At 60.7% G+C, this 27,375-nt stretch overlaps 2 protein-coding genes across 5 annotated transcripts; one reads left to right on the top strand and one right to left on the bottom strand.

Moving 5' to 3' along the window:
- Window positions 1–737: 737 nt before the first annotated feature.
- Window positions 738–16,042, top strand: Cc2d1a (coiled-coil and C2 domain containing 1A). Of its 4 annotated transcripts, none has more exons than XM_076847545.2 (29): window positions 738–1,026; window positions 2,302–2,437; window positions 4,633–4,748; window positions 4,825–4,890; window positions 5,126–5,260; window positions 5,337–5,571; window positions 7,312–7,436; window positions 7,700–7,772; window positions 7,902–7,973; window positions 8,065–8,195; window positions 8,264–8,336; window positions 8,926–9,059; window positions 9,353–9,464; window positions 9,536–9,708; window positions 11,097–11,219; window positions 11,308–11,366; window positions 11,446–11,562; window positions 13,199–13,272; window positions 13,345–13,403; window positions 13,493–13,544; window positions 13,627–13,726; window positions 13,808–13,898; window positions 14,108–14,245; window positions 14,328–14,389; window positions 14,886–14,949; window positions 15,034–15,160; window positions 15,331–15,407; window positions 15,503–15,550; window positions 15,618–16,042. In XM_076847545.2, the coding sequence occupies exons 1-29, from the start codon at window positions 967–969 to the stop codon at window positions 15,636–15,638; spliced, it is 2,853 nt and encodes a 950-aa protein (XP_076703660.2). In that variant the 5' UTR covers window positions 738–966; the 3' UTR covers window positions 15,639–16,042. The 4 variants fall into 4 exon arrangements, with proteins under 4 accessions (XP_076703660.2, XP_076703641.2, XP_076703651.2 ...); XM_076847526.2 differs by having other exon boundaries at window positions 14,325–14,389; XM_076847536.2 differs by having other exon boundaries at window positions 9,350–9,464.
- A 528-nt stretch (window positions 16,043–16,570) lies between these two features.
- Window positions 16,571–26,167, bottom strand: Podnl1 (podocan like 1). Its single transcript, XM_076857645.2, has 10 exons — window positions 26,099–26,167; window positions 20,919–21,140; window positions 20,223–20,316; window positions 19,905–19,969; window positions 19,681–19,790; window positions 18,837–18,993; window positions 18,505–18,620; window positions 17,442–18,099; window positions 16,824–16,972; window positions 16,571–16,736 (listed from the first exon to the last, which is right to left on the bottom strand). The coding sequence occupies exons 1-10, from the start codon at window positions 26,165–26,167 to the stop codon at window positions 16,571–16,573; spliced, it is 1,806 nt and encodes a 601-aa protein (XP_076713760.2).
- Between the last annotated feature and the right edge of the window lie 1,208 nt (window positions 26,168–27,375).

Raw genomic sequence — 27,375 nt, 5'->3', positions numbered from 1 at the left:
GGAGCATGTTGGGAACTTGCTGGGAACCTTCTTCCTTGCCCCAGGCTGTGGCCCTTTGAGGCACACGGGGAGACCTTGGAGAAGCCACTGGAGGCCCACAAGGCCACATGGGAACTTCTGGGGCCCTGAGGGGATGCTGGGGCTTTGGAGGGGCAGCAGTGGACAGAGGCCAATTGCTTGCAGCCTTGGGGGCCAGGCAGGCCGAAACCGACCTGCCCCACCGATGTCGTCCAAGTCCCTGTGTGTAGCAGGAACGGCGTCTGCTTGGACCTGCTGGGGAATAGTCGCCTGGATTATTTGCGTTACGTAGATTTCTTTAGTTCTCCATCCCCCAAGCAAATGGCCACACTGGCCCTCAAGGCGACCTGGTGGCCTGGAGTCTGAAGCAGGGGAATCTGGACGCCGGAGGCCTGGGTCCTGGGCACAGTGGCCCCGGCTCCCCGAGACCAGCCCTACAATAACACTACTTCTGCCACCAAAAAGTGAGGTGCTCTGGCTGCAGGACTTTTAAGAATCACAGGGCCGCCTGCGCCCCTCAAGCCTGCGCGCGCCCTACCTTTTTTCCCGCGCCTCACGAGGCCCCGCCCCGCGCGTGCGCATTACCAGAACCCAACACCCGCGCATGCTCCGCCTCCTTTCCGAGCCGGGGAGGCGAGGTCCTCCGCTCTCAGCCAGGCGCATGCGCGCCCGCGCGCCCGCGCACTGCCTGCCGGGAATTGTAGTTTCGGTGAGGCGGGCCCGGCTAGTCCAGTGGCCGCGCTCCGGTGTCGCGGCCCCAGAAGGCCGAGGCGGAAGTGGGACGGCCACCCCGGGTAGCGAGGGCGCGGGGTTAGCGGGCGCGGAGTGCCGAGGAGGGGCTCGGGGCTCAGGAAGGGCGCGTGCGCGGCGACAGTCTCCGGGGGAGGAGGCAGGGCAAGGCTAGGCGCGGGTGGGGGGGGCTGGTGGTCGGGGCATCCAGTCTGGAAGATGCACAAGAGGAAGGGACCCCCGGGACCCCCAAGCCGAGGCGCCGCCGCTGCCCGCCAGGTGAGTCTGCGCCCCGTGGCCCGGCGGGGGAGCCCCTCCCCACCCGGTCACACGCTCAGGGGAGGGCCCCACCCCCCAGGGAAGCCCCATCTCCGCCTCCTAGGTGAGCCCGGGTCCCTGCCCCCAGGTAAGGCCTGAACCCCCGAAGTATGGCCTGCTGGCGTTGCACCCCCCCGTGGCTCTCCACCCCTTGTTCAGGGCCACCTGTTGCCGCAACAGCTCCAATCAGGGAGGGGCAGCAGTCAGACCGCCACATCAAACCCTTGCATCAGCCTGTTCAGGTCACGCTCTTTATTCCCATTGTAAGGGTGAGCACACTAAGGCCCAGAGAGGTGAAGACACCTACCCAAGGTCATAGGGATCAGCAGCCTGGCCAGCACCAGGTTCACATCCAGAGCTACATCCCTTATCCCACCCCTTATCCCATAGGACTGTGACTGGGCCCTTTCCTCCCTGCCCCAGACACCTGGAGGAGTTTGACTTATCTCAGCTTTGATGGGGGAGCCCAGGGCATGGCCAAGTGCTCAGCTATTAGAGTCCAACCTGAAGTTCCCTCCTGGCACCTACACAGCTTAACTTCACAGCTCTGAGTCATAGTTTTCTCATCTGTAAAATGGAGACCCAGAAGAGTCCCTGTTTCACAGGACAGTCCTGAAGATTCATTGGCATAGTTTATGGAAAGTGCTAGAACATAGCACTCAATAAATGTTATCACTATCATTCCTAGAAGATAGAACATATGTAATTTGCCAACATTTGGCTGATTTTGACCGATATCTAGGCAGTTTCATACCCCTAGTATCATGTCGTTCACCAGAATAGGAAGAGAGTTGTATGTGGCCAAGGCCCACTTTGAACTTCGACTGTGTTGCCAGAGCTTCTAATTGCTCTTGATGCCCCAACCTTCCTGCACAGCCCCCTCGGGGTTTGGAGGCTGCTGGAAGGAAAAGCCCAGGTGTGCAGAGTGGCTTTGCTTAGGGCAAGGTGTGCGGTCTGCTTCCCTTGGTGAACTTGAATAGCCGCACATCTCAGATGCAGGTTCGGAGGACAAAACTAGGTCTTTCCACCTGCCCTTTGCCTCATTTGATCTGTGCCAAAGGGCTAGGCCCATCTTGGGACACCTGTTACAGTCTGGACCTGCTGGCACTCCCCAGGGAATGGCTTGTCCAGGAAGACTTTGTTTTCTTCCTTCCCTGGGGACTCTGGGTTCATTCTGGCTGCCTCTGGCCAAGCAGGACAACCCAAGGACTGATTGGACCCTTGTTGTTCCCGCAGCTTGGCCTGCTGGTCGACCTCTCTCCAGATGGCTTAATGATCCCCGAGGATGGAGTGAACCATGAGGAACTAGAGGCTGAGTTCTTGGCCTTGGTGGGGGGTCAGCCCCCAGCCCTAGAGAAGCTCAGAGGCAAAGGTAAGATGCTTAACATACTTCTGAACATTTTTGGATCTCCTCCTGTGGGATGAGCTTGGAGCTGGGCACTGGGTAGACAGGGGAAGGAAAACAGGGAGTTCCCTCCTGGAGCGCACGGTCTGAGAGAGGAAGCAGTCAACTCTGGACACAGACTGAGGATGTGAATCCCAGCACTTACTCATCATGTCATCTGTGCCAGCCTTGGTTTTCCCATCTGTAAAATGGGAATAGTACTTGTTTACATTATAGGAGTCAATCTAGGGCTCCTAAGGCCCTTCCCAAGAGCTGACTGACACATAATACACCTGTATTATCATCAGTCCCAACCTCTAACTTTCTGTCCCATGATTCGGGTGGGGTGGGGGAAGCACAGAGCTGTGGAGAGATCTGTGAGTTGGGGTGGAATTCCTGCAGGAACCACTTACCAACAGCCAGGTGATGAGTTAGCCATGTTTCCAGGAGGGGTCACAGCAGGTGCAAAGGCCATGGGGTAGGTGGGGGGGGGGCAGAGGACTCTTCAGTGGTTCAGTAGAGTTGGAGCCTCCAGGCTAAAAAAGCCTTCAGACGTTTTAGCTGCTAGTCAGTCCTTGTTCCGTGTGGGTCTCATCTTTATGGATCTGCCTCCTCGATACAATGTATTTGATTTGGGGACCCTCAAGAGTGGTAAGAAAGTTGGAGCCCCTTACACAGAAGCTGGAGCAAAGCGGTGCTCAGCTTTCGTGTTTCGGCTCTTATGTCGTAAACGATGGTCCTTCCTGGTCTGTTCAGTGCCACGCTTTTCTCATTTTCCTGCTTTTTGTTGGTGAATTCACTGTTCAAAATGGTCCCAGGCCAAGCGCTGGTGTCAGGTCCCAGGAGTACAGAGGACTGTGGGGTGACTTGCAGCAATAAACCTCACTCAGGTGCAAGAGTTCACGTTCTGTTGGCCGCGTGTTCAGTGGTCACTAATCAGCACGGATATTCAGCAAGGTGTCTTCAAACAGAAGCACCCAAAGCAAAGTTGGGTATTGATCACGTAGTAAAAATGTTGTGCCAGGGGCTGGGGCTGGGGCTCAGTGGTCGAGGCCCTGGGTCCATCCTGAGCACCACATAAAAATAAGTAAATAAAATAAAGATGTTGTGTCCAACTACAACTAAAAAATAAATATTTGTTAAAATTAGGTTGTGCCCAGAAGGTCACAGGGACCAACCCCGCGTCTCATGTCCCACAGTGAGCTGACATCCACCAGCTCAGCCTCCTAGGCAGGTTTCCAGAGCAGAGCTCTTCTGAGTAATGGGCATAAGGTGAATAATAAGAGACCAGGGGTGCAGTGTCCCCCCGATTCATGGTTTTTCTTCTGTGGTTTCAGTTACCCACAGTCAATCACAGTTAACTGAAAATAATCAATGGAAGATTCCAGAAACAAACAATTCATAAGCCAAGTTGCCCGGTGTCCTAATTAGTGTGATGAAATCCCCCAGCATCCTGTCCAAGGTGTGAATCATCCCTTGGTCCAGGGTGTCCACACTGTGTGTGCTGCCCGCCCATTATCACTGAGCAGCCATCTGGATTGTCAGGTGCACTCTCGGCAGCACAGTGCTTGTGTCTGAGTGGCCCTCACTGCACTGGATGGCCCCAAAGCACAAGAGTACTGATACAAAGCAGGCATGAGGGCACAGACCATGGAAGGACAGAAGTTTTGGTGCTAACGTGGCAATGCTCAGGGCACATAGGAAAATACTTAGTAGGTAGAGGGTTTGGTATTATCCGTGGTTTCGGACGTCACAAGTGGCCTGGGAGTGTGTTCTCTGTGGATGAGGGGAGCCTGTGGTTCGTTCTAAGACCTTCGTTTACCTTTAGTCCCCACAATCTACCCGTGCAGAAGGAGCTGTTATCCCTGGGGAAACTCTAGCCCAGAGAGGTGAGGTGACTTGCCCAAGGTCACACAGGGAGAACGTTGCAGAGCTGGGATTTGAACTCAGGTAGCCTGGCCCCAGAACTGAGCTGGATAAAGAAGACATGAGTCCAGGGAGGTCGGTGTGGCAAGAGGGTGGCATGGTGTAGGGAGGGCTCAAGGACACTGGGGTGCCGTGAAGGGCAGGAAAGGCACCTGCTGCCCCGCTGCTGACCTCTGTGCCCTCAGGGCCTGGGTGTCTGGGATGGGAGGCTGGGGACCTTAGGGGACAAGGGTCTAGCGGAGGCCTCCTGCCACCAGGTCCCCTGCCCATGGAGGCCATTGAGAAGATGGCCAGGTTGTGTATGCGAGACCCAGACGAGGAGGAGGAGGAGGGGACGGACGACGATGACGTGGAGGCCGACGACGCGCTGCTGGTGAGCACCGAGCCCGGGGAGGCCTCTCCCTGGCCCCGTCCAGCGGCTGCGTGTCCACCCTGGCTCTCTCCCACAGGCGGAGCTAAACGAGGTCCTTGGGGAAGACGAGAAGGTTCTAGAGCCCCCGCCACCTGTGGCCCAGGTACAGCTCCCTCGAGCCCCCCCTCAGTCTGAGAGTCAGGGCTCACCAGTGGCCTCTTCAGGCACGTGACTTTACAGGTGACAGGAACCTCTGCGCCCAAGTTCTCCCTGTGGAGACCCTGGTCTCTGCCCTCCTGGGTGGGGGAGGCTGGCCGAGGGGACGTGTGTCAGTGCCAGGAAGGGTCGAGGGGAAGCCGAGGAGGGTCACCACCCAGACTGTGCCCGGCCCCCCGCAGCCGAAGCCCTCGGCCCCCCACCTGGGGCTGGAGGCCACCCTGCAGGAGCGCCTGGCCCTCTACCAGTCAGCCATCGAAAGCGCCAGGCAAGCTGGGGACAGCGCCAAGACGCGGCGCTACGACCGGGGGCTCAAGGTGAGTGGGCAGGCAGGTCTGGGACAAGCCCCAGCCCCAGGCTCCGGCCCCTGACCCTGCCTGTGCCTCACCCCAGACGCTGGAAAACCTGCTGGCCTCCGTCCAGAAGGGCAATGCCATCGATGAAGGGGACATCCCGCCACCTGTGGCTGTAGGAAAGGGCCCAGCAGCTACACCCAGCCACATGCCAGCACCTCCCCCGCTGGTCCCCACAAATCCACCCACCCCGGAGCCCAGGGTCACCCGGGAGAGCCCTCCTGCCTCCGCCCCAGCCTCAGCCCCAGGCTCGGCTAAGCCCCAGCTGCCCCCAGGTAGGCCGCGGGCAGGGCCAGGGAGCACCTGGTGGGGGGGCTGTGTGTAGGCCCCCTCCTATACGTAGAGTTCGTCCTTCCACACCGTGACTGTCATTCAGCCTTCAAAGGAAGGCGGTCCTGGTGTGGGCTGTGATGTGGTGCACTGTGAGGACAGTGTGCTGAGTGACCAGGTCAGTCACGGAGCAGGCACCCGGAGTCCATGCTTAGGAGGCCCCTGGCGGAGTCCTTGGGGTAGAGATGGGACGCGGAATGGTGGCTGCCAGACGGGTGCAGGGACACAGTGGTTAATGGGATCAGAGTTTCAGTTGGGAAGATGAGAAGGTTCTGGAGATGGGCGGCTGTGATGGTTGCACAGTGTGACCGCAGTCAACACCACTGACTTTTATACTTAAAAATGTTTTCAAGTGGGCCTGGTGACGCCGCCCGTAAGCCAGCTACTCAGGAGGCTGAGGCAGGAGGATTGCAAGTTTAAGGCCAGCCTTGGCAACTAGTGAGATCCTGTGTCCAAAAAAAAGGAGGGGGGGCTGGGGATGTGGCCCAGTGGTAGAGCGCCCTTGGGTTCCATCCCTAACACCACGCAGACACACACACAAGAGGTTAAAATGGAAGATGGCAAATTTTGTGTTATTTTAAGATTTATATATCTTCATGTTTTAAATTTTATTTTATTTCATTTATATATTTTCAAGGAAGGGACAGGTACCTGGCACTGAGCCCTGGGGCTGTACTACTGAGCTGCATCCCCAGCCTGTGTTTTTTATTTTTTAATTTTGAGACAGGTCTCACTAAGTTGCTTAGGGCCTTACTGAGGCTGGCTTTGGACTTTTGATCCTCCTGCCTCAGCCTCCCGAACTCCTGGGATTCTAGGTGTGCGCCACTGCTCCCAGTAAAATATTTTAAAATAGACAAAATAAGTGAATGTTGCTGAGTTTGAAATCACTAAGTTTGTCACATATATTAGATTTAAAAGAATGGTGTTGGGTCTGGGGATGTAGCTCAGTGATAGAGTGTGTGCTTAACATGTGTCAGGCCCTGGGTTCCATACCCAGAACCATTTCTAAATGTCAGTATTTGTAAGATGCTAGGTGTAAGAACCTTGTATACTTTTTTTAAAAAATATTTTTAGTTGTAGATAGGCACTTTATTTATTTCTATGTGGTGCTGAAGATCGAACCCAGTGCCTCACACATGCTAGGCAAGCGCTCTGCCGCTGACTACAGCCCCAGCCCCCCTTGTATACTTGTTAAACTTAAGATTAAAAAAAAAAAAATGAGCCAGGTGCGGTGGCCCACGCCTGTAATCCCAGAGGCTTGGGAGGCTGAGGTAGATCGTGAGTTCAAAGCCAGCCTCAGCAACTTAGCAAGGCCCTAAGCAATTCAGTGAGACCCTGTCTCCAAATAAAATACAAACAGGGCTGGGGGTGTGGCTCAGTGGCTGAGTGCCCCTGAGTTCAATCCCCAGTGCCAAAAAAAAAAAAAAAAGATCAAAAATGACAGATGTCAAAAATGTGAGCATTCATAAATCTTCTAGAATTCTCTTGGGGACAAAACTACAGTGGCTGTACAGCCTTCTGGGCCTGGGGTTGGTCCCACCGTGCTCTCTCCAGGACGCGTGCTCTTGGGGAGGCAGCGTCCCTCTCAGAGCCTCAGTTTAGGCAGCTGTAAAGTGGGCCCATGACCGTCGTAGCCGTGGGTGAGCCCAGGCCCGCGGCTTCTGGTACTCGGTTCTCTCCTTCAGGCCCCTGCAGCCCTGGCCCCCTGGCCCAGCTGCAGAGCCACCAGCGCGAGTACAAGCTGGCCGCCCTTCACGCCAAGCAGCAGGGAGACACAGCTGGCGCCACCAGATACTTCCGCGTGGCCAAGGTGCGTCCCACCTGACAGTGGGGGAGGGGAGGGCAGGGTGCTTCCTTGCGGAGTCAGGCGGCCCACGTTTGAGTCCTGCTTGGCCACTGGCCGGCCCTCGGGGCTGTCCCTGTGGAGCCTCAGGTTACCTGCTCGGTAAGGGCACGGGCACTGCAGGAGGATCCAAAGGACGGTGCGAGGAGGGGCTGGAGCCGGGACACCTCTGTTGTGTGGCAGGGGGCCCCACTGCAGCCTCTCCCCTGATCCCCGCTTCCTTCTCCCAGAGCTTCGATGCCGTGTTGGAGGCCCTGAGCCGAGGGGAGCCCGTGGACCTGTCCCGCCTGCCCCCTCCACCTGGTGAGGACCCACCGAGCCCACCCTCTGGGACAGCCTGATGCTGCTGCCTGTTACTCAGTCCCACCAGCCTGGGTGGGGGTCAGGGTTGTCAAGCAGGCCTCTTGTTGGACTGGACCTCTCTGTCCCCAGACCAGCTGCCCCCAGACCCACCGTCACCAACACCGCCGCCTCCAGCTCCTGCCACAGCACCCACCACGCCAGGTAGGCTGCAGGGGCCCTCGGGTGGGCAGGCCTGCGCAAGACCAGCTCCTGTTCCCTGGACCCTTAACCTGCCCTCCAATGTCCGGCCCAGAGGTTCCCCCGCCCCCGCGGACCCTCCTGGAGGCCCTGGAGCAGCGGATGGAGCGATACCATGTAGCCGCAGCCCAGGCCAAGGCCAAGGGTGACCAGCGGAAGGCCCGCATGCATGAGCGCATTGTCAAGGTGCGTGGGGGATGGTGGGCAGCCCCGGGGTCCTCGCTCGGGTGCCCTGACACCTGTGTGTCCCACAGCAATACCAAGACGCGATCCGAGCCCACAAGGCGGGCCGAGCCGTGGACGTGGCTGAGCTGCCGGTGCCCCCAGGTAGGCTCTGCCCGTCTCCTGGCTCAGGGAGCCGGCAGCCAGCCACACTTGGGGACCTCTGCAAGCCTGGTTCAGAGGGTGGGCCAGAGTCTGTCCTGATAGAAGCGTTTGCCAGGGAGATTGGCAAGCGCTGGAGTTGGGGGCGTCTGGACACCACCCCCTGCCCACTGCCGTGCCCCGCCCCCCACCTGCTTCCCAGTCTTTTGGCGCTGGCCGTCCGCTCACTTGGCTTTCCCCAGCCCCGAGGGCCAGGAACCTCTTCAGTTGACAGAGCTGCTGTGGGTCCCCCATGAGGGTGGCCATCTGTCCACATCTTAGGCCCCCCTTATCCTGGAGGCCTCCAGCCAGATCACCCCCAGTGTCCCGCACACCTCCTCACACAGGGGACACCCCAGGACCTGCTTCTTGGAGTCCCGTGGAGTCCTGGGGCCTGGGAAGGGAGGCCGCTGGGCCGAGGGCGGTGGGAATGGTGGTCCCGCACAGGCCCAGCAGCAGCTCCTTCCTTGGCTTCAGAGTAGACCACAGGCCCGGGCTCCTCAGGTGGGGACCCGTGTCCACCCCACTCACGGTGCCTCCGCCGGCCGGGCAGGCTTTCCTCCCATCCAGGGCCTGGAGGCGAGTGAGCCTGCCCAGCAGAGCCTGGTGGGGGTCCTGGAGACGGCCATGAAGCTGGCCAGCCAGGACGAAGGCCCAGAGGACGAGGAGGATGAGGCCCAGAGGAAGGTGAGAGGCAGGCCTGGCTGAGGCGGGGGGTGGCAGGGGGCAAGTCCTGGGAGTCCCAAGCGTGACCAGCCTCACGCCCCGCGCCCCCACTTCCTGGCTGTGGGCAGGGATTCTGCTCTGAGCCTCGGCCCCCTCAGCTGGACAGTGGGCATGGTCAGGACCCCTGCCTCCAGGGCTGCTGAGGACCACCAGGCGCCAGGTCGTGGGTGTTAAACACCAGGTCCTTGCTGGTGTCGGCCGACCTGGGAGTGGCTCTGACGGCCCTGGAAGCTCACTTCCTTCCCCCTCAGCAGCAAGACGGCTCCTCAACCCCGGCGGCCCAGCCCAAGGCCCCGCCCCCAAAGGCCCCCCAGTCAGGATCAGCGCCAACAGCCAAAGCAGCCCCCAAAGCCACGTCCAACAGAGGTGAGCGCCCCCCCTGCCCGGCTGCCTGCTCGTGGCCCTCCAGGCGGCCCACCGAGGTTCTCTGCCCACAGCCCAGCAGCAGCTGGCCTTCCTGGAGGGCCGCAAGAAGCAACTCCTGCAGGCCGCTCTGCGCGCCAAGCAGAAGAACGACGTGGAGGGTGCCAAGATGCACCTGCGCCAGGCCAAGGGGCTGGAGCCCATGCTGGAGGCCTCCCGCAACGGGCTGCCCGTGGACATCGCCAAGGTGAACCCTCCAGGCCCAGGGGAACCGCCCAGGTGTCCACTGGTCAGGCTGCAGCCCCTTGGCAGCTGTGGGATCTGGATGTATTAGTTAGGGTCAAGGCTAAGCTGCTGTAACAAATAGGCCACCCCAAGGTAGCAGCCAGGGCGAGGCAGACATGGTTTTTGCACAGAACCCTCAGCGCAGGTGGAGCCCTAAACAAGAGGGCCTCCAGGACCAGGCCTCCGTCCCTCTTGTTGCTCTGCCCCACGCTGGGGACACATGATCCAAGTGGCTCACTGCCCTCCAGCCTCCAGCCCTTGGGAAGCAGTGAGAGAAAAAGGCAGAGCAGTTTCCTATAAGGAAGTGACATCACCTTTGCTTGTCTCCCAGTGGCCAGGATTGTCCCATGGCCACACCTAGCTGCAAAGGAGCCTGGGACATGTAGTCTCCTGCTGAGTCACTCTGTGCCTGACTCCTGTACCAGGCAAGGGGGTCCCATGTGGTGGGGGGCAGTTAACGGACTCTGCCACCCCAGCAAGGACTGCTCGCTCTGCTCTGAGCATCATTTCCCTCCTTGTGGAAGCAGGGACAGTGACTCCTGCCTTCCGGTCAGCCAGGACTCCTTGGCCGTGAAACAGCAACCACAGTGGAAAATATTTACGGAGCTCATACCAGGTGTCCAGCCCTATGCTGGGCACAGGGACAGAGCTTTGAGCAGCCAGACAAAAGTCCCCACCTCGTGGAGCCGCTGTCCTAGTAGGGAGACCACAGGAGCACACAATAAGTACAGGCCCCCTACTGTGGCCCGAGGGACCCTGCATGATGTACTCTGTCACCTCCCTCCCCGTCTCTTCCACCTGCTGCTTTGCTCCTGTTCTCCAGCTGTCACTCACATTCAGGCACACTCCAGTCTCGGGGCCTTTGCACATGCTGTCCTCTCCCTGGAATGTGCCCCGCCCCACTCGGCTCCCTCCTGCCTCTTGAAGACTCTTGAAGTTGCCAGAAGGCTGCTCCCACCTCCCATCCAAAATCCCTCCCTTTAACCAGAACCCCTGCTCTTCCTCCCAATGTCATCCTTCCCGAAGCGTCTGCTCTCTGTTACTGCACCGCGAGGTTTGTGTTCCCCAGACAATGTCAGTCTCCTGCTGAGTCAGAGATTTGAGTCTCTCTTGTTCACTGCTGTGTCCTCAGCCCCAGAGCTGGGCCTGCACACAGTAGGGGCTCTGTAAAGATGGCTTGGATGACAGGGACAGCTTCATTGTGTCAGCGGAAGGGCCATGTGGCCAGTCCAGAGGGAGGGGGTGCAGCAGCAGGCAAGGGTGGCCTCCAGAGAGGAGTGAGTCCTGCAGAGCCCTCCATGGGCATGCTGTGGCCAGCACAGGCCTGTCCCCATGAGCCTCTCTCCCTAGGTGCCGCCGGCTCCTGTCAACAAGGACGACTTTGTCCTGGTCCAGCGGCCCGGCCCAGGCCTGTCTCAGGAGGCCGCCCGGCGCTATGGCGAGCTCACCAAGCTGATCAGGCAGCAGCACGAGGTGAGGCCCGCCTGGCCAGCCCACCCGGCCTGCAGACCCCCGCCCGGTCTGCGGCCCCCGCCCAGCCTCACTGCCTCTGCTCTCGTAGATGTGCCTGAACCACTCGAACCAGTTCACCCACCTGGGCAACATCGCTGAGGCCAGCAAGTAAGTGCGCGGCTCCTGCCAGGCCATCGAGCCCCGGCCCCGGGCTGAGACGGGGCCTGAGCAGGGCCTCTCGCCGCAGGTTTGAGAAACTGGCGGAGGGCTGCAAGCAGAGCATGGAGACTCTGAAGCAGGCCTTCGCCCGGGGCCTCCCAACGCCCGCCGCCCGATTCGAGCAGAGAACATTTAACATCATCAAGTAAGGCCCCTGTCCCCACCTGGGACACCCCTGGGGAGGAGCTTGCTCTCTGGAAGCTGGTTTAGGACTCAGCTCTGGAAGAGTTTGGCGGGGAGGGGAGAGCACAGGACATGCAAAGACCCTGGGGCAGGCACAAGGTTCCAGTGAAGGGCTGTGGGGGGTGACAGGCACTTTCGCTAACGCGATCGTCGTAAAGATGCACCTTGCCCCTGGGGGGCCGAGTGAGCTCACAAGAGACCGCACATGTTGTGCTTGGATGCTATTGGTTAAGTCCTCCTGCCCCTGAGGGACGGTGCCATTTCCCCACTGACTATATGAGGTTAGGCTTGGCCGCTGAGCCTCGGGGTTCCTGCCACACTGGGAGAGCCCACCCCTGTCTCCCTGTCACCTCACCTCTGCCTCTCACCTGCCCCCCTCCCGGAGCTCTGTGGCCATCTCCCTGGGTCCCTCCTCCACACCATGCCTGCGTCGGCCCAGGGCCTTCACACCAGCTGCTGCCTCTGCCCAGGCCCTCTTCCCCAGGCCTCGGGGTCACTCCTTCTTGATATCCAGTGTCCTTATACTGTCACCTCCCCTGGGAGCCCTCCTTGGTCACCCTGTATAGAGCAGCCCCTCCTGAGTGAGCTCTGCTCTGTCCCCTATTTGGAGTCTTGAATTCTTCTCTAGTTCTGTTATTGTGTTCACTGGGCATCTGTCCACTCAGTTAGTCAGACCCCCCCCCTGGATGGGGGTCTGTCTCGTTTACTTCTTTGCCCCTAGTACCTAGGGCACTACTTGACACATAGTAGGACTCAAGAAATAGTAAGTGCAGGGCTGGGGCTCAGTGGTAGAGTGCTTGCCTAGCACATGCAAAGTGCTGGGTTCGATTCTCAGCACCATGTAAAATTAAATAAATAAAATAAAGCTATTGTGTCCAACTACAACCAAGAAGAAAAATAATAATAAGTGAAGGAAAGGTCCCGTAGCACCTAGGGCATGGGTTAACATATAGTAGGTACTCAAAAATATTGTCACATGAAGAGAGGCCACCTAACAGCTAGGACACTGGTTAGCACACAGTAGGTACTCAAGAAATGTTAAAGGAAGGTCTCCCAGCAGCTAGCAACCGGACTGGCACATAGTCAGACTCAAGGAATATTAAGGGAAGTCTTGCAGCAGCTAAAGCATTAGCTACCGCATAGTAGGACTCAAGAAAATTAAGAGACATTTCCACAACAGTTAAGTCAGTGCTGGGGGTGTAGTAGGTGCTCAAGAAATGTTGTTTGATGAAAGAAGACCCAGCAGCAAGGGTGCTCAGTGGCACTCAGTAGGACTCAAGGAATATTAAGGGAACATCTCACCTCATGTAGGGGTGCCTACTAGGTGCTTAAGAGGATGTCCCCAACAGCAAGGACACTGGTGGGTGCATAGTGGGGAGTTCAAGAAATACTGCTAATAGAAGGGAAGGTTCCCCAACAGTAAGGGCACTGGCTGGCACATAGTAGGTACCAAATAAGTGCATGCAGACCAAAGAAAGACCCAGAAGTCAGGCAGTGGCAGAGCTGAAGGGAGAACTGGTCTGTGACTCTAGAGGTGGCCAGGGCGGGGTTTTCAGTGAGGGCCACCCCGGCTGAGGTGCCTGTTTCCCGCCCGGAAGGATCTTTTCCGACCTAAGCAGCAGCGACATGCTCCTCTTCATCGTGAAGGGCATCAACCTGCCCACGCCCCCAGGTGAGGGGTCGAGGCGGGGGCTGGGGGCAGGGACCGCCTCTCTGCCCCGCTGGAACCCTTGTTTGCCTGCAGGGCTGTCCCCCGGCGACCTGGACATCTTTGTGCGGTTCGACTTCCCCTATCCCAATGTGGTAGGTGGGCAGCCTCGGGGCGGGCCCCAGCCCCAGGGGAAGCCCAAGGCCGGCCCTGGGTGCTGACCACCTTCCCGCCCCCGACCCAGGAGGAAGCTCAGAAAGACAAGACCAGCGTGGTCAGGAACACCGACTCTCCCGGTGAGCCAGGGCGCCCCGCCCCGCTACCCAGGGGGCCCCTTGGTGTCTGGCCCCCAACCTCCTCCCCCTCCACCCCCCACAGAATTCAAGGAGCAGTTCAAGCTGGGCATCAACCGCGGCCACCGCGGCTTCCGCAGGGCCATCCAGACCAAAGGCATCAAGTTCGAAGTGGTGCACAAGGGGTGAGCTCCGGGCGCAGGGCTCAGGGCGGAGCGGGAGGGGGTGGCGCGGCCCTGAACCCACGGTCCTGCTCCCGCCCACAGGGGGCTGTTCAAGACCGACCGCGTGCTGGGGACAGCCCAGCTGAAGCTGGACGCCTTGGAGACGGCCTGCGAGGTCCGGGAAATCCTCGAGGTGAGGGGTGCCTTTTCTGAGACACCCAAAGTCCCTCCTCCCAGGCCTCCCCACTGCCCGGCCGCGTGCACCCAGGACCGCTGCCCCGTGGACAGCTGTTCCGCGTCCCCGGGCAGTGTCGTGGGAATCGCCCTGGTTCTCCCGGGTCCTGGCCCTGGTCCCCCAGACCTGCCTACTTCCCACTGCCAGTGTCCCCTCACTCCACCCAGGTCCTTGACGGTCGCCGGCCCACAGGGGGGCGGCTGGAGGTGATGGTCCGGATCCGGGAGCCACTGACCACTCAGCAGTTGGAGACGACGACTGAGAGGTGGCTGGTGATCGACCCCGTGCCAGCGGCTGTGCCCACAGTGAGACACTGCCCGCCGGCACCCAGGGAGGGGGCTTGGCTCAGGGGACTCAAGACTCACAGGACTCTGTCCCCTGCAGCAGGTCACTGGGCCTAAAGGGAGGGCACCGCCCATTCCTGCCCCCTCGAGGGAGCCAGGGAACAGGTAGGTGGCTTCATATCAGTCCCTCTGGATGGTCCCCATCAGGCACAGATTGGACCGTGTCCCTGTCCTGCTTCAACACCTTTCCTAGCACCCTTGTTCTGGAGGATCCAGTTTAAACCCCTCCCTTGATGTTTAAGACCTTCTGCCATCTGACCATTGCCGGAATATCCCGGCTTCTCTCTCCCACTCCCTCCTGTTGGAGGCCATGTCTGGTTCTCCCTGGCCTCTGAGCTCCTGTGTTCTCGTGCCCTTAGCACCGCCACCCCTGCCCGCCCTTGCCTCCTCATCTTCTGCCCAACTCTGCCTCCTCCTTTGGGTCCCAACTTGCCGCTGACTCCCGCAGGAACCCATCCTGACACAGTGGCCCGGGTGTGCAGCCATCTACCAGCCTGGCTGTGAGCCCGGCAGCACTGGGGTGGGCCTGGCGTGTGTCCCCAGTGCCTGGGGAACCCGTGGGGTGGGGTGGAGCGACCCCGCATTGCCTCCCTCCCCCCAGGTCGGCCCGGCCCCTGCACAGCCTCAGTGTGCTGGCCTTCGACCAGGAGCGATTGGAACGGAAGGTGGGTGCCGCCCCGTGGGGCTCGGGCTGGTCCCGGGGGCTGCAGGTCCAGGCTGGACGCTCAAGGCACCTTCTGGGCCCTCAGATCCTGGCCCTGAAGCAGGCGCGGCGGCCGGTGCCCCCCGAGGTGGCCCAGCAGTACCAGGACATCGTGCAGCGCAGCCAGTGGCAGAGGGCACAGCTGGAGCAGGGGGGTGCCAGCCTCCGGAGGGGTAGGGCTCCAGAGGGGACAGTGCGCAACAGGGGCTTGGGGACCGGCATCTGGAGGGACAGGGGCGTGGGGTACAGGGCATGGAGTGGGCACCCAGATGCCCCAAGGTTAGGGGCTTGGGGCAGACAGGTGGAGGGCCGGCCTGCACCCTGAGCCCCCCACGATCTGCAGAGTACGCGGCCCAGCTAGAGCGCCAGCTGCAGTTCTACACCGAGGCCGCCCGGCGCCTGGGCAACGATGGCAGCAGGGTGAGCTGGGCAGCCGGGTGAACTGGGCAGCGGGGTGGGCTGGGCGGGGGGAGCGCTGGGGGGGCAGGACTGCCCACTGACCGCCCATCCCCCAGGACGCCGCCAAGGAGGCACTGTACCGGCGGAACCTGGTCGAGAATGAGGTGAGTGCCCCGCGGGCCGGGTGGGCACCGGGTGCCATGGCGGCCCTGAACCCGGCCTCTCCCCCAGCTGCAGCGGCTCCGCAGGTGAGGGCCTGGCGCGCGGGCAGCCAGCCCTCGGCCCCTGCTGCTGGGAAGAGCTGACCCGGCCGCCAAGCAGACAATCAGCGGACAGTACATTCCGGACTCGTCCCCCGTCCAGGCCCCCAGCCCAGCTGGATGCCCCAGCAGGGCCATCGGGGACAGTGCCCCTCACCCAGGCCTGGCTGGTTGGGCCCCAGAAGAGTCCTGTTTGCACATCCCAAGGGAGGGCGGTGGGGACCCAGCCACGAGAGCCCTGCAAGCACTTTACTTCCTGTCCCCCAGCCTCAGCCCCTCAGCCCTCCCACTACACCCCAAAGAAGCCACCAAGGCCACGAGCCCTGCGGCCCCGGGGATTGCACCAGCCCAGGGCCCCAGGACCTAACGTGGAATAAACAGCCAGGGTCACACGGCTCAGCTCTCCTGTCTGTTTCTCACTCTGGCCCCAGAGCCAGGCCAGGTCTTCTGTAGCGGCACCCGACCCCCAGGAGGAATAGGCAGCCCCTGCAGGGTGCATGTGACCTCCACTTGATGCAGTGGGCCCTGAGGGTCCACGCATCTGCCTTCTGTTTCTGCAGCAGGTGGCCATGTGCACTTGGGGATAAGGCTGGGTTGTGCATTGGCTGCAGGGTGACCCACTGTGTCTCAGGACCTCAGAATCCACCCCTGCTGGTCACTGGCCAGGGGACCTGAACGATTGCCCGGGCAGGGCCGTGGCGGGAAGGCAGGGGAGCGCCCCAGAAGCGCGCCTGGCCCCGGGAGGGCTGGAAAGCTTCGGCTTTATTGTGCCACCTCCATCTGGGACAGGGCAGGGGTGGTCCTCACACTGGGAACCTGGAGGCCAGCGAGCTTCAGCCTGCGCTTCAGGCCCTGAGTCCCAGGCCGCAGGTGTCCGGTGTCTCTGTAGTCCACAACCAGGGCAGCCCCAGGGGCCAGGGCGGCTCAGCTAGTCCCTCTCAGCTCAGGCCCCCGCCGTGGCCGATGCGGTACTGTGGATGGCAGCCGGACCAGGACCTGCTCCAGGTTATCTGCCGTGTCCACCACGCGCAGGTGTGGGAGGCCCAGGAAGGCCTCGGCCGAGATGCTTGTCATGTGGAGCCTATTGGCCCTGCACAGAGAGGCAGCCATGAGGGCAGGGGCAGGGGAGGCCACTGTGGCCAGCAGGCTGCCGCCGCCCACCAGCCCCAACCTGCACCTGAGGAAGAGGGCACGCAGGCGGGGCGTGCCCAGGAAGGCCTCGGGGCCCACGGAGCCGATGCGGTTGCCCTGCAGGTGCAGCTCCTCCAGGGCCTCGGGCAGGTCGGGGGGCACGAAGGACAGCTCGTTGTGGCTCAGGTCCAACACCTGGAGGTGGGGAGAGAGCACTGTGGCCGGTCACCCTAACCTCCACTCCCGGGGGCTCCTCCTCCTCCCCCCACCCCCATGGTAGCCTGTCCCTTCACTCCATGAAGGTGACCTGAGTCCCTTCCAGGGCAGGCCCTGTTGTCATCCTGGGGGCACAGACAGTTGGGGTTCCCACTCCTGCAGCCAATGCCTGGTGGAGACGGGTGTCCCCATGCCCCTCATCACTGCCTAACACTTGGGACTCTGTTGACCTTTCTAACTAGGAGGGGGACAGGAGCCATGTCCCCTGCCCGTCTGCATCCCCAGTGGGAGGGGAGGGGCCTGGCAAGGACCAGACCTGGGTGGCACAGTGAGGTCCCGGGCTGGGCCTGTCTGGCCAGCCCAGGGTCCTTCTGTGGCACCGCAGAACCTTGGAATGGGGAGGCCCTGAGACAAGCTGGGGGCCCTTTGTGTAGCTGGACTCCCTGACCTGCAGGGCCTGCAGCTCGTGCCAAGTGCCGGGCCCAATGTCACCCACGCGGAGTCTGTTGTACGCCAGGCTGAGCTCCCGCAGCTGGTCAAGCCCGGCCAGGAGCTCAGGCTCCAGGGTCCGAAGCTGGTTGCGCTGCAGCCGCAGGGTGTGCAGGGCCACGGGCAGGCCCGCGGGCAGCCGGGTCAACTGGTTGCCTGCCAGGTCCAGGCTGCGCAGGGCACGCAGCCGGTGGAAGGCCCGGTGGTGCACATGGGCGCTGGCCAGGCGGTTGTAGGCCAGGTTGAGCTCAGTGAGGCCAGGCGTGGCGGCCAGGTCTCGGGCACCCAGCACGGCCACATGGTTGTGAGGCATCACCAAGGCCCGCAGGCGGCGGGGCAGTGCCATGGGCACGCGGTCCAGCCCGTTGCCGTACAGGTGCAGTGTGTGCAGGCCCCGCAGTGGCCGCAGCGCCCGGGCTGGAAGCCCCGAGGCCCCGAGCGGGTTGTGCTGCAGCAGCAGGTAGCGCAGGCCCTTGGCCCCCCGCAGCCGGGCCGCCTCCACCTGCCGGATGTGGTTTCGGCCCAGGTGCAGGACGACCAGGGTCCGGGGCAGGCCTGCGGGCACCGAGGCCAGCCGGTTGTGGGACAGGTCCAGGTACTCGAGGCTGTGCAGCTTGCTGGTGGGGGAGGGAGGTCAGCCGGCTCTGAGAGGCCCAGTCTCCCATCGGGGGACTGGGGGGTCCTGAGTCAGCTGAGCACAGACCTCAACTTGGGGGCCGGGTTGAGTGGGGGGGGGAGGCAAACGTGGGGCGCTCAGAGCTGTGCCAGCCTGAGTGTTAGCTGTGGGGGTGACCGGGCAGACTTCTGGGCCTGAGATGGAGCTGGGACATTAAATCATAAAGCCTCAGTGCCGAGGAGCAGGGGACAAGGACCCCTGCCAGGAGCTCCACTGAACCCGGTATACAGTAGGCACTCATCAAACGAGGCCTGGGGAAGCAGTCCTGCAGGGCGGGGGCTGAAGGCTGGAAGTGCTAGCCCCCACTGCAGCTGGAAGCTGCACCTCGAGGCTGCACCCTGCCCACCTGAAGGTCGCGGCATCCAGGCCGCTGTCCGTCAGCAGGTTGTGCTGTAGGTACAGCTCGCGGAGCTGGGTCTGGCGGCTCAGGGCTCCTCGGGGCACCTTGGAGATGAGGTTGTTCTGGGTGAGGGAGAGAATGGGACTCAGGATCTGGGACCCAAGGCTTAGGGGAGCCACGGAAGGCTCTTGAGGAAGGGAGGGCCAAGGACCTCGCCTTCCTGCCACTGGAATCCTGGGGGTCTATTGGGAGGGTGGAAAGCAAGGAGACAAGGACCCCCCCCCCCCCGCCCAGGAGAGTCGAGGGGGACGGTGGGCCACGAGGCGCAAGGGGGGCACCTGCAGGTGGAGTCGCTCCAGCGAGGCCGGCAGGCTGGGTGGCAGGTAGCTGAGCCGGTTGCTGGAGAGGCTGAGGGTGGCGATGGCGTCTGAGCCCCGGAAGGCATCAGGGGGCAGGCCCGCGTTGCTCAGCTGGTTGTTGTGGAGGTACACGGACCTGAGGGGAGCCAGGCTGCGGCCACCAGCCCGCCTCGCCACCCGCAGCCCCTGTGGCCTGCACCCCAGCTCAGGGCCGCTTACAGCACCGGGGAGTGTGAGTGTGTGTGTGTGTGTGTGTGTGTGTATGTGGGGGGAGTGGGAGTGTGAATGGGAGTATGTGTGTGTGTGTGTGTGTGTGAGTGTGAATGTGTGTGATTGTGTGTGGGCGTGTGGGAGTGGGAGTGTATGTGTGTGAATGTGTGTGTGTTTGAGTGTGAGTGTATTGTGTGTGTGAGTGTGGGTGTGGGGAGAGAGTGTGAGATCGTGATGTGAGTGTGTGGGTGTGAAAGTGGGAGTGAGTGGGAGTGTGGGAGTGGGAATGTGTCTGTGGGAGTGGGAGTATGTGTATGTGAGTGTGGGAGTGGGAGTGTGGGTGGGTGGGGGTGAGTGTAAGTGTGTGAGTGCCCTCGCGCCTTTCCCTTGCCCAGAGGCCTCCCCGCAGCTCGCAGGCCCTGGACCCCCGACCCCCATTGCAGAGACCTCCCCTGGGAACCGCCAGGGCAGATCACGCCCCTCAGCCCCTCCTAGAAAGCCACGCCCCAGCCCCTCCCAGACAAGCCACGCCCCAGCCCCTCCCAGACAAGCCACGCCCCAGCCCCTCCCAGACAAGCCACGCCCCCTCAGTCACTCCCAGGGCAAGGGCTACCTCAGTGCAGGCTTCTCCCCAAAGGTGAGCGGGAAGACCTCGGCCACTTGGTTGGCAGCCAGGTCGGCGACACGGAGGGAGCGGGGCAGGAACTGGGGGGCTGCCGAGAGCTGCAAGGGCACAGTTGCTGTCCTGGAGCCCCCCAGCCCGCTCTGCCACCCCTGGCTCCCAGGTGCTGTATGACCCCCCCCCCCAGACGACACCCTTGCTGGGCTGGCGCTCACCTTGTTGTGGGCCACGTAGATGTGCTGCAGCTGGGTGAGGGACTCGAAGGCTTCGTCAGGCAGGCCTGGGCGGGCGGGGGGCGGTGAGGGGACTCAGGCTGGGGGGGCAGGCTGGGGGCTGGAGACAGGCGGCTCCCCAGGCACCCGGTCCCCGCCCCCCGCCCCCACTCCGAAGCCGCAGCTGCCCCGGCCCCCAAGTTTCCACCCTGCTCAGCACAGGGCATTTCTGGGAAGTGCCGCAGAGCTGCCCACAGCCCTGGGGGCAGGCAGGGGAGGGGCAGCTGCGACTGTGGCCCCACATGCCCGGGAGGTGCTGACCCTCGGAGGAGATGAGGTTGTTGTGCAGGTTGAGGGTCCACAGGCCCCTGAGGCGGGACAGCTCGTTGTACGGCAGCTCCTGGAGCTGGTTATTCTGCAGGGGGGGCGTGGACACCGTGACCCCCACAGCCCTTTGCTCAGCCCTGACCCCAAGCCCCCATCAGCCCAAACAAGTCCAGACACCCCAGCACGGCACAGTCCACCCCAGTCACCCCATGGCCCTGACCACAAGCCACCTCCAAGGCCCCACTGCCCCACATTGACCACAGACAACCCAGTCCCCTCCAAGATGCAGACCCCCGAAACCTCCCAGAGGGGTGCCAGCCTGCCAGGTTGGAACCTGCACTCTGCCACCTCTCTGGACCTCAGTGTCCCTCTTTGGGGCACAAATACCCCATTTACACCAATTCTTCAAAATCCCACAGCTACCAAGACCTTGACCCCCAACTCCCACCACCCATAGTCAGCCCCACATAATCCCCCACCTCTGACCCGGGCACCCATAACCTCCACCTCCGAGCGCCCCCACCCCGACCTCCCTCACCTCCGTGCAGTTCCCCGCGGCTCAGCCTCTTCACTGCCCTGCCGGGTGTCACTCCTGCAGGTGGCCCCCACACCTCCGCCCGCGGCTTCCCTGTCCCCCAGCTTCTCTCCTCTCTGACCCCTGGGTCCCCACCTCTGCTCCCTGGACCCCACCTGCAGGGAGAGGTGCCGAGCGGCCCTGGTGATGTTGTCCGGGAACAGCCGCAGGTCTAGGCCAGCGCAGTCCACCGTGTCATCCCGGGGACAGGAGCAGCGCCAGGGGCAGGCCCGCGGCGGGGGCTGCGAGCTCTCCCCCGGGTGGGGAAAGGTGGGGTCCTCCATGCCGGGGGCGACCGGGGGTCCCGGCAGCAGCAGCAACAGCAGCAAACTCAGCCGCTGGGAGTGGAGGGAGGGGTCAGCGTGGCCCCAGGCCAGTGCGGGTCGCCATGGCGACGGGAGCATCCCCTCATGGGGAGGGACCACCACAGCCAGCGGGCAGAGTCTGGAGGCCAGGTCGGGCCCCCTCGGACCCCGCAGCACCTTACCATGGCAGCCCCCGCTCGGCCTTCTCGCCCACCCTGAGACCAGGGCTCCTGGTGCCACCGGCAGTCACCCCCTGGAACCTCTGCTGTGACCGCTCCGGTCCTCCATCTCCACACGGGCCACCCCACAGCCTTCTCCCAGGGGTGCAGGGCGGCTGGCCCAGCCCCGTCCCGCCCTGGGGAGGGAGGGAGGGCAGGCGGCCGGATGGGGTGGTGAGGACTGGCCAGCCCAGCCCTCGGCCCCCTCCGTCCCCCTCCGTCCCCCCTGCCCAGCCACCCAGCTCTGCTTCTGTAACCTCAGCCCGCCTGGGGCTGGGCCGGGAGGAGGAATGTTCGAGGAAACGCTGAGATCGCCCTGTCTGGTATTTGGGCCAACCACAGGGTTGGGGGGCGGGCGGCTTTGGGGAGGTACCCGAGAGTCCCCAAGGAGCCAGGCCAGCAGCCAGGGGTCAAGGGGGCCTGGACCAGGCCTGTCAGCCACACACCAGCCTGGGGACCCTGGGCGGGGTCTGCCACCACACCCCCCTCCCCCTCCCCTTCCCGCTGCCTTGCTGGCACCCCCTCCCCAGATGGCCACAGGGCGGGAGGGAAATTCCAAGGCAGAGGCAGCGGCGGGTCTGGGAGTGAGCCCGGCGGCCTGACCGGCTTCAGCCTGGACCCGCCGCCTCTCGGCCTCAGTGTCCCCCTCTGTAAGTGGGGCGACGGCTGTCCCACCTCCCAGGTGCGTGGCAGAGTTCAGCGAGGTCATCCTGGGTTCCCTTTCTGTCACTGTGACCAGATACCTGAGGCCATCAACGTAGGGGAGAAAAGATGGATTTGGCTCATGGCCTCAGAGTCCGTGGTCACCTCACTCCCTTGCTTTGGGCCTCAAGTGACGCAGACCATCATGCAGAAGGGACATGTCAGAGAAAACGGCTCACCTCATGGCAGCCAGGGAGCCGAGGGAGAGGAAGTGGCTGGGGACAGGAGAGTCACCAAGAAGCCCCCCCAAGGACCTTCCCTTCCTTTCGGTCCACCTCCTACATTGCCATCACCTCCCTGTCCAGGGTCCGACCCCCAACAGCTCCACTCACCAGCTGGGCCCGTCAGCTGCCCCCCCCCCCCCCCGGGAGTGGCGGAATGGTGGGCAGGCTGGGACCGGGCATGATGCAGGGGGGCCGCCCAGACGCAGAGCTGGAGACGGGGATTGGTGCATTGTCTCTGAGGAGGCACCTGGAGGGACGCAGGCGTGATCTGGGGCAGGGAGGGAGCCATCGATGAACAGGGTGTTGCCTGTAGGGCGGTCACCTTGCCTGGAACTTTCTAATTTTAACACTCAAAATCCTGTGGCCTTATCTTAACCCCAGGGAAGCAGCAACAAGAACCAAGCTGTTTGCGCTTCTGAAGTGGCTGGGGGCACTTGGGAAGGATGGAGGACCCAAACTGAACTAACTAATGCAAACAGAGCATTTATTGCCTCATGAATGGAAAGATTGGGGAATATGTCCTTCAGGCTCAGCTGGATCCAGGAGCTCCAACAACGTCCTCCAGGTGGATTCTGTCTCCGCCTCTCCACCAGCAGGCTCACCTGTGCGGCGTATTATCCCAGCAGCCAAATGTGCACAACCCCGGCTTCAGCAGAAGCCCCAAGCTGGAATCTCATTGGCCTAGCTTTGGGCACATGTCCACTGTCACCTCCCTATCGTCCCAAAGGATAGACTGTGTGGCCTGGCCAGGACTCTAACCCCTCCCCTGTAAATAATGCACCAGTGGCCTTATCTCGCTGCAAGGAGCTCCCCTCTCCCCCTGCCCTGCCCTGCACCGCCCTGCCCTGCCCAACAGGAAGTTCCACAGGGACGTTGGTGGAGTACAGTCAGCCACGTCACCTCACTGTCCAGCACACACCTGCATGATCAACGCTGGGGCTTATGAGGGAGCACACGTAGGGTCCGACTGCAGGTGTGGGACGGTTTGTCCGGGCTTGGTCCCCAGTCCAGGGAGGGCTGTGGGGTCAGGGAGAGGAGTGACAGTTGAGGGAACACCGTGGGCACTGGTGTCGCAATCTCATCTCAGGCTTGGTCGCAGGAGGTGGGAGGCACAGGCTGATGTGCCCACGGTGGATCCAACTCAAGAGAGAGGCTGAGGCCGGGCTCCCTCATCATCCTTCATCCGACGGATAAACCCTTTGAGACCTAGATCTAATTTACAAATTACTGCTGGTTCACTGGACACATGGCTTCTTGGGATAAAGGACATTTCCCAGCCTCCTTTATAGCTAAATGTCACCATACAACCAAGTTCTAGCTAACAGGGTAGAAGCATAAGTGATTTGAGGAAATAAGAGGGTGCCTTTCTACTTTCTGCTATTGGAATGTAAATGTAATGGCTGGAACTCAGCAGTCATTTTGACATCACACCACCTGGAGAATAGAGGCCTGGGATGGCGGGGCCCCAGAGTAGAAGCAGCCTGAGTCCCGCGTGCCACAGAAGGCCCGGACACCTCTGGACTAGTGCAACATCAGTTTATTAGTCACGTGTACTCAGAGGACCTTCCCCCACACACACACCATGAGGAAGCCACAGGAGCGCACCTGGGAGAGTGGGTAAGCAGGGCCTGTGGGGTCTGTAGTGACAAAGGCCAAGGTGAATCTGGTTCCTGCAGGAAGGGATCATCGACATGTTCAAATAATTTCACAGGTTGGAGAAAGTGGAACCTGTTGGGTTGAGGACGAGGTGGGAGGCCACTTGGTCCAGCGGAGAGGGGCAGGGGCCAGGATGGAGTCTTTCCTGCTGGGGGCCTCGGGGGGCTGGCATGGAGCTTCGGGCTGTTCATTAAGCCAGCCTTAGTCGTCGGAGTGAGGGAGACAGGGGCTCCGACCTGTTTCGGACGCTCTCTCTCCCGTCAGTCTCCGGAGCAGCCTGTTGGGCCGCTGTGGATTCAACCAAGCATCAGAAATCTCGGGCAGGAGACCGTGTCTGCACTGAGAGGGCGCAGACTTCCTCGTCACGTCTTGGGAAGGTGTGACGACTTCACACAGCATGGCGCGAGTCACCCACGGTTGGCTGAAACACGTCTATTTCTTTGCGGTGCCGGGGGGAACCCGGGGCCCTGCGCATCCTAGGCGAGCGCCCTGCCACGGAGCTGCACCCCGAGCCCTTCTTACTTCATTTTGAGACACGGTCTCGCTGACTTGCCCAGGCTGGCCTCACACTGTGATCCTCCTTCTGCCTCCTGTGTTGCTGGGGTCACAGGTGTGTGCCACTGGGCCCAGCTTGGTGGCTGCACTGGGGGGCGCTGGCCAGGGCCACGTCCCATACAGAGCACACGGCACACTGAACAGCTCACGCCGGGAGTCAGGGAGCACAGAGAGACAGGGTCCAGAAGCCCCTCCAGGCACGTGTCCCCCAGTGGCCTAAGACCCCCCACTAAGCCCTGCACCTGGAGACTCTGCTGCCTCCAATGATATAGCAGCTTGGGGACCAAACTGTGACGCGCGGACCTGTGGCCCACTGTGCTTTACGCCATGGTATGAGCCTCTAGGGTGCTGCCAGGGTCCCCATCTGGAGAGTTCCCCTAGAAGCTCATGTGCTGGAAGCGTCCTGGTCACTAGGTCTATGGACAGGAGCCACCTGGCCCGGCACAGGGCAGTTCCTGACCCCAGTGTTTTCAACTTGAGGTTGGCTGCACCTGGAGATGCGGCACCCTGGACCCAGCGGCTGCCTCCAGACGCGGGGACACAGAGATGGGGGCTTTGGCTCCCGAGGTTACAGAGGAGACCGAGAACCCTCGCGATCAATCGGCTGCCTGCAAACTGGGGATCAGGAAAGCCGGGGGTGCAGGTGAACGGGGGTCCCAGACCTGAGAGTGGGAGGGGGCAGGCAGTGAGAAGTGTCCCCTGTGGACTCGAAGGCACCAGAACCAAGAAGGCCGACCTCGCCCAGAGGTGCCTGCCCCAGCTCTGGCAGAGAGCGTGCATCTGGACTCCCTTGGCCCCGGGTCCATCCTGCACCGCAGCCCACCCAGCGATGCTTTGGGTCAGCTCCTCCGCCTGTGTTTCCCCACCTCTGCCGGGAACAGAGACGCTCAGTTTGGATTTAGGACACACCTGGTCAATCCAGGATAATCCCATCTCAAGATCTTTAACTTAATTACGTCTGCAAACACGTTTTTTTTCCAAATAAGGTCACATTCACAGGTTTCTGGGGGTGAGAATATCTACCTATCCTTTCTTCTTCTTCTTTTTTTTTTAATTTTTAAATATATATTTATTTTTTAGCTTTAGGTGGACACAATATCTTTATTTTATTTTTATGTGGTGCTGAGGATCGAACCCAGTGCCTCACGCATGCCAGGTGAGCGCGCTACTACTTGAGCCACAACCCCAGCCCCTCTTTTTTTTGAATCTTAAAATTTTGAGACAAGGTCTCAGTCAGTTGCTGAGGCTGGCCTCAGACTGGTCCTCCTCCTGCCTCAGCCTCCCAAGTGACCGAGATGACAGTTACACACCAGTACACCTGGTTTCTACCCTTTTGGTGGGCCACCTTTCAAATCCTGGACAGATGTGAGTAGAGGGAATCTTGGTACAGAGTGAAAGTGACAATATTCATCCTTTCCATACATTAAAATATATATATATAGAACACACACACACAAATGTAAGGCAGGTACGGTGGCCTGCACCTACAGTAGTCTCAGCTACTGGGGAGGCTGAGGCAGAAGGATTGGAAGATGGAGGCCCAAGGATTGGAAGATGGAGGCCAGCCTGGGCAACGTAGTGGGATCCTGTCTCCAAAAGCCAAAAATAAAAACAAAACAAAACAAAACAAACAAACCTCAAAGTACACGGGTAGACTCTCTGGGGGGAACGGCTGTTGGAGCCAGAAGTAGGTGGGGTTCCTCATGGTCTTTGTATATCTGTGGAATTAAAATAAACTTTATTGAAATATAACGACAAGCTGTGAGATGAAGTCTTTTTTTTTTTAGTTGTCAATGGACCTTTTAGTTGTTGATGGGCCTTTATGGCGTTCATTTATTTTTATGCTGTGCTGAGAATCGAACCCAGGGCTTCACACGTGCCAGACAGGTGCTCTGTCACTGAGGGTTGCCTGAAAGCTTGCAGTACCCCTTTGTCACCCCTCCCCGTGCCCTGAACCCCAGGCAACCTCGCGTCTCTTCCTGTCATTATAGATCACGTTGCATTTTCTAGACATTCACATAAATGGAATCACAGTGGTTTTCTGGTTTTACTTTTTATGCTGAGGATGAAACTCAGGGCCTCGTGGTGCCCGGGGAGCTCTCTACCACCGGGGGACACCCCCAGCCCGAGTGTGGGATTTCTGGTGTCTGGATTTTTCCACTGACGGGAGTGATTTTTTTGAGGCTCGCTGTGTTGCTCTGTGGGTGCCAAGATCATTCTTTCTTTTTTTTTTTTTTTTTTTAATTTTTTCTATTGTTCTAGTTAGTTGTACCTGACAGCAGAACACCTGGACGCAGCACAATTTCTCTTTCTTCTGGCTGCACACGATGTGGACCCCCGCCCCCGGCCACAGTTCCATAGGCTGGGGTCCTTCCTGCCCCAGTCCCCTCCCTTCACTCCCCCCAGCCTACAATGACTCTGGGCCTCTCCCGCGCCCCCTGCGCCCCCTGCGCCCCCTGCGCCGTGCATCAGCGTCCACACATCGGGGGAGACATTCGCTTTTGTTTTGGGGGGACTGGCTGATCCTCTTAGCATGATATTCTCCAGCTCCATCCATTGACTGGTTCATCTTTTTTTTTAGGATTCATTTTTTAGTTATCATTGGACGCAATAAACGCCTTTATTTTATTCACTCACTTTCCCGTGGTGCTGAGGATGGAAGCCAGGCCTTGCCCGTGCTGGGGGGCCTCTGTCGCCGAGCCCCCGCCCCAGCCCCGGGTGCATTGTTCTTTATTGTTCCGTTTCGGTGTGGGAAGGGACCGCCCGGTGTCCATCTCTTGCTGGTGGACTTCTAGGGCGTCTCCCACATTGGGTTATCACAGATACAGTGGCCGTGAGCGACTGTGTACAAATCTTTGAGTAAATATGATTTTTTTTTAGAAAAAATTCCTCTCCGGCTGGATCTGGTGGGGA

Source organism: Callospermophilus lateralis, chromosome 1 (assembly GCF_048772815.1).
Source record: "Callospermophilus lateralis isolate mCalLat2 chromosome 1, mCalLat2.hap1, whole genome shotgun sequence".
NCBI lineage: Eukaryota > Metazoa > Chordata > Mammalia > Rodentia > Sciuridae > Callospermophilus > Callospermophilus lateralis.
The sequence above is the reverse complement of the archived record's forward strand: the minus strand, read 5'-3'. Positions and strand labels throughout refer to the sequence as shown.

Excerpts from the sequence above, each read along its gene's own strand:
- Podnl1 (XM_076857645.2), bottom strand. The coding sequence starts at position 26,167 with ATGAGGAACCCCACCTACTTCTGGCTCCAACAGCCGTTCCCCCCAGAG. Across the intron at positions 20,317-20,918 it reads CTCGGCACCTCTCCCTGCAG|AATAACCAGCTCCAGGAGCT; the intron begins GTGGGGTCCAGG and ends CCCCCCCTGCAG. Across the intron at positions 18,100-18,504 it reads CTGGATGCCGCGACCTTCAG|CAAGCTGCACAGCCTCGAGT; the intron begins GTGGGCAGGGTG and ends CTCCCCCACCAG.
- Cc2d1a (XM_076847518.2), top strand. The coding sequence starts at position 967 with ATGCACAAGAGGAAGGGACCCCCGGGACCCCCAAGCCGAGGCGCCGCC. Across the intron at positions 9,465-9,535 it reads CAAAGCCACGTCCAACAGAG|CCCAGCAGCAGCTGGCCTTC; the intron begins GTGAGCGCCCCC and ends CTCTGCCCACAG. Across the intron at positions 13,404-13,492 it reads ACTTCCCCTATCCCAATGTG|GAGGAAGCTCAGAAAGACAA; the intron begins GTAGGTGGGCAG and ends CCCCCGACCCAG.